Raw genomic sequence first — 8,669 nt, forward strand, 5'->3', positions numbered from 1 at the left:
ACTGTGGCCGGCCTTGGTGGCGCCACCGACACTTGGCATTGACATACGCACAAATAAATAGACGCTATAAATTCAATTCTCATTCTCGCGGTGGCACTCGTGTTTTCCTGTTGCCACTGCCACTGCTACAGGCATTTCCCATTTTCCATTTCCAATCCGAATCCGAATCCGAATCCAAAACCCAATCCCCTATTTGTTTGCTCATTGAGCAAACGTGCTCGAAATACATTCCTCCCATGCAAAACTTTTGTCTAGGTGTGCTATAAATCGCGTGCCCTTTCAGTTTTGGTGCCGCTCGACTGCTGACAGCTCTACAGCTGTAAGACTTCGAGTTCTGAGCCGTGGGCGTGGCATATCATTTTAAGGTCTTCTTTCGGCAGAAAAAAAAAGAAAAGGGGAGTGAGAACGGGCGTAGAAAGTGCCACGCAGGAAAACGTGCTAGAGTCAAATAAATAACAAAACATTGGCGGACAGCGAATGAATTTATGGGCCAGGCCATAGGGTACAAAAAGTGAAAAATTTTCAAGCAATTGGATTAGGAAAAGGCCAGTGGTTGATCATCACATCGAGTGGCGGCGGAGGTCTCCAATCCGCCGTTCTATTTCCCCCTTCCTGCCTTTGGCCAGAAATGAGATTAATGATTTTTTAAATGTCTTGCAAGGCGGATCCGCCCGGGAATCCGAATCCACTCGCCCGGACTCCTTGACTGACAACTGGCAGCGACAATGATGGAAGGGCCGCCCGTCGTTTGTCGTTTCTCGGTTGTCGTCTTCGTCGAGGGTCCCGTGTGCACATCATTGGGCATTAGGTATGCATGCCGTTGAGCCTCGCACTACGAAAGATGTTGAGCAATGCGACCGGAGACAATGACTACACAGGGAGAAAACAAGAGAGATTAAAGAAATTTAAAGGTAATCATAAAATATGACGTAGGGCCAGGTAATGGAAAACGTCATTAAGAATTGAGCATAATAACAATGTTAATGGGAATCTTTTTTAAAGAGTATCCATGATACTTATTCCTACAATAAGTTACACAAATTTATTTAAACTATTTTAAAGTTACGATTTATAAATAAAAACATTAATAGCCAGAAGAAACAACACTGATGTATTGGATGTTGGTAAACAAATGATATTATGTCTTAAAAACAGCATCCTGTGATATATAAATCTTTAATGGTTCCACCTTAGACTTCTTAAAATTGATTAATGGTTCATTATTTATTACTAACAATTTATGACTTGCTTTTGAAAAACAAATAAATCTAAGAGCAGCTTAAACAAGGAGTCTTAATTTTAAAAGATATCTTTAAAACTCAATGCTGATTTTCTCCCTGTTTACGAAGGCAAAGAAGAAGGGGAAAATGGCAGCCGGGTTCGATAATGAAGTTAAAAATTCCATACATACAAATACAAACAGACAGGAGAGGGAGCGAGAGGGACAGAAAAAGAAAGAGAAGGGATGGGACGAGGATGCAGTTGTTGTTGCTGCTGCTTCTGTGGCATTTGCCTTTGGTATTTATGAGTACGTTGTCCTTGATATGCCTGCGGAATTACTAAATGTCCCTGACTTGACACTAACTCACACGCACAGTCAGTCAACACACACTCACAAGCACTCCAATACAGTCACACAAACTCACACGCCAGCACACACACACTTGCGCATCATCAGCCATTCACTCATTCATTCACTGCGAGAAGAGCTGTTGCTTAACTCTGTCGGCAATATGTTTGTTGCCACGCCCCAAATCCCTCGCCAACGCCCCCCGCCCACACACGCACACCTTCCTTTTTTCGTACTTACTTATACATATATTTTTATCTTCTACGTGCAGCAATGGACCCAAGGCGAAATTTAAATAGAAATAGCATGTTGATGTTATTTGGAGTAGGTTCATATTTAATTTAATATGCGAGTCTCCTCCTTTGCATCGCCATGTGGCCGTGTATAAATATTTTAATTTACTTTTTTGAACGCAAAGGCGACATCAAACTATCATCATACATATGTATGTGAATATATGTAGTAGCCAGCTGTATAAAATTGTAGTTGGTATAAAGCTATTTTAAAAACATATCTTATTTTATGGTGATATGCAGTGCTTTTAGTTTTTAATTAAAAATACGTGAATCGTAAAAACTGAGTGCTAAAAACTTAACCAATTATATTTTCTTTGCACTTTTTGGTGCTATGAATAATATTTTTAAGACTTTCATTAATACTTTTAAACCTTTTTTATAGAGACTTGGTCTTTAACATCTTAGTATGTTAAAAAAAATTTAACAAAGAATTTTAATAAGCATTGAATAAATTCGCCTAAATAAAGCTCACCTGAAAGGATTGCTACTGACGATCTTTTTCTCGCTTTCGGTAAAGAAAAAGATTTTGTAACGCATAAAAAATAGTTGTAGTTTTTTTTTTCTGCGCGAAAAAGTAACTACAATTTGGTTTTACAGAGTGGCATAAACCCTTAAGCTACTGTAGACAATCGGAGTCGAACGCAGTTTGGCTTGGCACTCAGTGTAAGTTTTTACAGGAGAGGAGCAGGAACAGATAAAGTCCCGCAGGATGCGTTTGGGGGATGGCAAGCGTTGCATTGGGGATAATGGTGCAGCGGAGCCAGCTTGTTTGCCCTTGTCACACACATCGATTGCGTGAGCAAGCATCAGGAGCGCGAAAATTCCGCAATTCCAGCTAGATAAATAAAAACGTGCCTTGGGTCGTTCCATATATTTATATATAGAGTATATATATACATATATGGGCAAGAATCGTTACGGATAAGACCACGCCCACGAAGCAAACGCGGAGGTCGAGTGGCAACAAGTGCAAGTGGGCTGATCGGCCAAAGACAGATAACAAGTCAAGTGCTTTGTGCCACCGTGCAGGTGCCAACACTCTGACTAAAGTATTTGTCGGCAGAAAAAAATATATTTCTCAAATTTTGTATAAATGAAAAATTTATTTAAATTGCGGTTTTCCAACATTTCCAAATCTTCCTCCTCCTGTTAAAATTTAAAATGCATTTCTTTTTATGAATTGTTGTATTCTTATTAAAACAAACAATTAATTTGCATACCTGTCAAGATTTAGCTTTTGAAACCCCCAAATTTTTTTATTCAAATGTGTGGGTAAGCTCAAAACAAACATTGAGCTTCAGAAATAAGCCTCAAATTGTATAAAACAATCTGTATTTCATGTTTGAAAACTTTTTATAAGTTTCTGCATTCCTGACTTTCCTTTCAAGCTCTGAATTAAAAGTATAGGATATAAAATCCTTGATTTTTTCCTCTGATTTTCAGCTGGAGTGTGGGTTTTTTGCTGGTATCGGTGGTATGGCACCTGAAAAAAGTCGTCTACAGATTGTGCATGAAATCAAGCAGAATGAGAAACCAATTTGTGTGGAAAACACAAAGGCAACAACCACACCGGCGAAATTAAATTGGCCAAAGGGTTTAAGTTTTTCCACAGTTTCCACAGCTCAACATCGTTTCGCCGCGCATTTCGAAGGTGAAGTCAGTGGAAAACATAGCTAAAAGCAAACTTTTTATAAGTCGCTAGAAAGTCGATGGCAATAAATTTCATCGGTAACTTTCTTCTTTCGCTTTCGTTTCGATGGAGGAGGAATTTTAATTTAATCCCGAAGGGGGAAAGGGTCGAAAACATAACTAAGACTTAACCACAAAGGAGCACCTTAAAATTGTTTAAACGGAAAAATAGTTAAAGCTCAACTGCATAAGTTCAGTTGGCCGGGCCAGCTGGCATTATGTGATCCGCTCTCCCTGTCTCTCGGGAAAGCACATAAATGAAGCCCCAAAGCCAGTGGGGAAATCCAGTATGCAGGGGTGTTCGGTTGTTTGGATCTCATGCCACACTGTTCGTGTATGTGTGTGTGTTCGTTTGTGTGTTGGCCATGGCCACTAAACGTGGCTGACTGCGGCTGAGTGTGCGACGCAGTGGAAATGCACTCGAATAAACACAAAATTTATATGAACACATGCAAGACAGATTAGGGAGCCAAACGAAGGGGGGTTTTGCGGAAAAGAAACGGTAGTCCATGGATGGGTGGACCATACACCCATTCAACCACCCAACCACCCCCTCCTTCACCGCTTTGTGTACTTTTTGTGGGAGCAAACAAAAGCAATTTTTGCGTTTTACAAATTCCTTTGGTTCATGGCTTTAGCCTGCTTTATGGCACACTTCCATTTATGCAATACGAAAACGGGCATCCGAACAGGCAACAACCATACAACCAAACAAACAAACGGGCAGCAGCAACAATTCTGTTTTCCATCTAAGCAAAACATTTAGAATAGCATACTTTTGCGAGCTTTGTCAAAGTTCCTCCTGCTTCCGTTTTCCCATCAGAGAAAACGGAAACTTTTTTGATTGACCAAAACCAAAAGTACGGCGTCTGTTTTTTTTTGGGTTTTATGGAATTGCAACTTTACAGGATGCCCCCCAAAACGACAACAAGTGCTGCAAACTCAATTGAAAGCACACCCCCGAGTTTCCATCTCATCATCATCAGCCAAAAAGGGCAGATAGCCGCCGCCGCCTCCCGATTTCTGGTCGCATAAAACCGAATTGAGTCGTTAAATGTACAAAAATGTGATAAATAATCAAATTACATGCATTTGATGTCGGCGCAGATTTTGGGCTTTAACATTTTACGACACCGAAAATTCTCGTCGATTTTCATTTTTTCCGGCTCATGCATCATTTATGGCGCAATCGCTGATTATTCGGCTCTGGGAGCTAATGCCTAGTGGATTTGCCATTTTTCAATTATAGCGCCAAAGTGGCCTTTGTCTGCCGTGTGCGTGCTTTCCCCGGTTCGTTCGCTCGTTTTAAATTTCCAATTAGATCCGAACGCAAACTAATTTCATGCAAATTGCTGGCGAAAAAAAGTGGCTCTTCTTTGCACGTTGCGAATTTCCTTCTGCCGAAATTATGCGCCGAGTAGTTGGTTTCTGCCGGCAAAAACGTACCTCAACGCTCGGTCTTTTTTGCGTTCTTTTTGGCGAAAATTGCCGGGATCGAGAGCGAAGTTTTAGCACATGACTCGGGTGAATTTCTTTCGGAATTTCCCCATTTCGTGTGATTTTTTTTCTTTGCCAATACCCTGAGTGCTGTCATTTAAACAGATTAATGTGTTGCCATCAGTGGCACGTCATGTTGCGTCTCGTCTCGTTTCGTCGATGCTATTATGCATTTGATTGGCATTTGTTTGTGCACAGCAATCAAGTTGCTTACCACCAGCCATTCCCTTACTCCTGTCCAAAAACAAAGGCCTGTCAAAACCGACGTATGCCGGCAGAGCAATTAATGCTGTTGCAGATGCCCCGGTTTAGTCAACAGGTAAGAGGTAACAGCCGGGATGCAAATGTATATCGTTCTAATTAGCCGTAAGTCGATAGCCGCAAAAAAGGGCCGGTGTCGACGGCTCTTTGATGTGCGTGACAATGGCCAGCTGGCGGTGGGTGGCCTCCCTGTTACCCACTTTTCCATTTTCCTGACAAAGTCCAGCCGCATCACAGAGGTGGCAGGAGTACGTCAGCATCACGATGGGCATTAAAAGCCCGCGGAATGGGTGGCAGTCACAATCTTGGCGACACTGTCAGTGCCATGTCAAGGGGCCATTTGATATGCCACTGACAGTTAGCACATTTGGCGCATTTTTTCCCCAGGCCCGCTTCGTTTTTTTTTTTATTTTCTTTTTTGGCTTTTTATACGGCCCTGACAGTGAGCAAAGTGCCGATCCAACGCTGACAGCTTACAACATTTGAGTGTCTATTTTAAGGCGGCATTTAGTCAAAATCCGTTTGATCAAAGGTAGAAACACTTAAACACTTGAGCTGATTGGGCGCTGCCCGACGAGGTAATATGGTTAAACAAAGGGAAATAAATGTGGATACACCAAATGCATAAGACACTTGAATAAAATAATCATAAAAGTTGAAAGATTACAATTTGAACAACAGTTAGTTTTTTTGTGTTGAAATTTTATTTTCCGTGTTTTAATTCTTTGATTTATAATAAAAGCATACTTTAAAATGATTTATGAAATAAAAAATGATTTACATAAAATAGGTAAGAAATAAAAGGTTTTTGTGGATAAAATAAGTTAAGCAAAACAATAAATAAAAAACAATCACAATAAATTCGCATTTGAAAACACCGATGCTAATTTCCAAAAATTTACTACATTTAAAAACAAATAAACACCTAAAATTTACAAGTAAAGTTAAATTAAATAAAAAAATAATTATTTTAGTAAAAGTTTAGAAAGATTAGTGCTCTTTGATTAATGACGAAATGACTTTTTTTGTTTAGTGTGCGGTGTGATTTCTAATTGCTCTTACTCTAAGCATACGCGTACAAACTTATCGACTAGGTACGGAGGAATATACTCGTATATCCCATATATCCGCTAATGCCAATCAGTCGCCGCAGCGCGAATCGCAGCTCTCCTGCGAGCAGAATCGATTGCGATTGCCATTGCAGCCTTTGTAGTTGAAGGGCTTGCAGACCCCCTTGTCGAAATACCAGCGAGTTACGGCCTTGGTCTTGTCCTTGCTGCTGCAGAAGTTGCCCTCGTTTCGGCCCACATAGCAGTTGACATTGTCTGAAAAAGACGCAGAAGCGCAGATTCATTGGTTAATCGCCGCCTGGAAATGCTCCACGTCCGCGATTCGGTTGGTCGGCACGACTGGCCTCATTAAGAGCAATTACGTTTGTTTGTTTATACGGGCCTCGGAGCAGACGACAGAATATTTCATAATTCCCCGGCCACGTTGTAGTCATAAGCGGGAAAATAGAACAATTTCGCAGACAAAATTGACTTTGGCCGGCCAGAATACAACAAAAAAGAAAGCAGCGTGTGGACAAAACTTGGCAAGTACCGACATTTTATTCTTCAGGCGTAATTGCTATTTACCTTTGCAATAAATAATAACCAAACTACTTTGTAATTTTGTAACTTTTAACTGTTACATTAAGAAAAAATGTAATTTACTAGATCATTTTAAGGAACTAAATTATAGAATATATTTTAATTATGGTTTGCAATTCAATTTAATACAAGAATTAGAAAACTTAGCACTCTTTATACCTCCAATATTATATATTAATTTCTTATTGTTGAATGTTTAACCTTTTAACGTTGTTTACTGGTCAAAGAATTGTAATCATGAAAGACATTAATATTTATTTTCCATGTTTTATTTGTTCAACAGTTTTCAAGCGATTAAATCATTTTATGAATAAATCACTGGTATAGTTTATTAAATTGTGAAAAATAATAAATTGTAAATCCAACCTTTCTCTAACAATTGTTCTGCAAATTGATTTTAGCTTCGGCAGAAGCTATTGATGTGTATCAACTTTACGTCTGTCAACTCAGTTTTAAACAAAAAAGAAAAATGTTAAAGCAGCAAAAAATCTGGAATATCATGTTTGCCACTGATCAATTAAAATGAAACCTGTCACTACCAAACAAAAACTGCCGCATAAATTCGGGAATTTGCAAAACTGTGGAGTTCGCACCACCTAACATAGCATTTGAAAATATAATCTGCCAATCCATCAAATCCATTTATTTTATCTAAAATAAAAAACGTATCGCAGCATTCTTAGACACTTACTCAGCTCTTTGCATGACACCACGGCCCCGTTGCCAGAACTGCCGCCTCCAAAGGCCTCGGCTTCCGCGGTCTGTGTCAATAGGATGATGGACAGGATGCCGACGAGTGTCGCACAGAGGAACGTCAGATTGATTTTCAATTTCATGTTTTTCGCGCGGCCAACAGAATCGGAATGAGGAAAATGAAGCACCACCGGCGGCAGATGGTCGTTGTACTCGCACCAGATGCGAACGCAGAATGCCGGATCCCAGAGTCGGAGAACCCAAGAACTGAGCAACTGAAAAACTGCCGCCAGCTGAGGCTGTTCCAATTTGTTCGGTTTTTGGTATTTTTAAGTAATCTGCGCTACTTTCGGTAAGGAAAACGTGCCGCCAACTCACGAACACGGTCCGAAAAGATCCGATACGAACTCACCGGCGGTGGCGCATTTTCGTTTTTGAATTGTTTTTGTATTATATTCGAAATGCCGGAAATTGTTGCTAACTCGAACGCGAACTGTTCGCCCTGTCGTTCCCATTCGTCTGATAGTTTCTCAGGCAGCTCCGAAAATTCGGAAAATCTTTCAAGCATTGCCAGCCTGACAATCGTCTGGTATGCCCAATACGCATATCCATTCATCCAACCATTCATCCGTCCATCCATCCATCCATCCAGTTGTCCATCCGTCCGTTCCGCCAATCGTCCAACGGACCGTGTCCATCAATGCTAAGTAGGAGAAGATATTTTTGGTCAACAAAATGTTTGACGCTCCCGAAACGAACGGACGACGAACGAGGCGAAATTGCACTTAGTTTTATCTTTGGGGCGTTTACTTTGCGCTCGTTTGCATAATTTCCAACTTATTGAATATTTTCCACATAATTAATTTTAATTATTTGTGTTTCTTTCAGGCATTTGAATTAATTTAGATAAGAGGGCCGCGAGGTCGAGGGTTTCGCGGAGTAAAAGGCGAAAAGGGTCGCACATTGCAGTCACAAGGGATGGCTCTTCCATTGTCTCTAATTACAATGGGC

At 40.4% G+C, this 8,669-nt stretch overlaps 1 protein-coding gene across 3 annotated transcripts; it reads right to left on the reverse strand.

Moving 5' to 3' along the window:
• Positions 1-463: 463 nt before the first annotated feature.
• On the reverse strand, positions 464-8,151 carry LOC108087908 (kunitz-type serine protease inhibitor Hg1). 3 transcript variants are annotated; one of them, XR_001771195.1, is made up of 3 exons: positions 7,657-8,138; positions 6,393-6,638; positions 464-870 (listed from the first exon to the last, which is right to left on the reverse strand). XR_001771195.1 is itself a non-coding variant. In XM_017185491.1 (2 exons), exons 1-2 carry the CDS (start codon positions 7,799-7,801, stop codon positions 833-835), a joined length of 183 nt encoding a protein of 60 aa, XP_017040980.1. In that variant the 5' UTR covers positions 7,802-8,151; the 3' UTR covers positions 464-832. The 3 variants fall into 3 exon arrangements, 2 of the variants coding, with proteins under 2 accessions (XP_017040980.1, XP_017040979.1); XM_017185491.1 differs by lacking the exon at positions 6,393-6,638 and having other exon boundaries at positions 7,657-8,151; XM_017185490.2 differs by lacking the exon at positions 464-870 and having other exon boundaries at positions 5,977-6,638; positions 7,657-8,136.
• Between the last annotated feature and the right edge of the window lie 518 nt (positions 8,152-8,669).

The sequence above is a fragment of the Drosophila ficusphila genome, unplaced genomic scaffold, assembly GCF_018152265.1.
Source record: "Drosophila ficusphila isolate 14025-0441.05 unplaced genomic scaffold, ASM1815226v1 contig_791, whole genome shotgun sequence".
Lineage (NCBI taxonomy): Eukaryota > Metazoa > Arthropoda > Insecta > Diptera > Drosophilidae > Drosophila > Drosophila ficusphila.

Excerpts from the sequence above, each read along its gene's own strand:
- LOC108087908 (XM_017185490.2), bottom strand. The coding sequence starts at position 7,801 with ATGAAATTGAAAATCAATCTGACGTTCCTCTGTGCGACACTCGTCGGC. Across the intron at positions 6,639-7,656 it reads GGTGTCATGCAAAGAGCTGA|ACAATGTCAACTGCTATGTG; the intron begins GTAAGTGTCTAA and ends CGTCTTTTTCAG.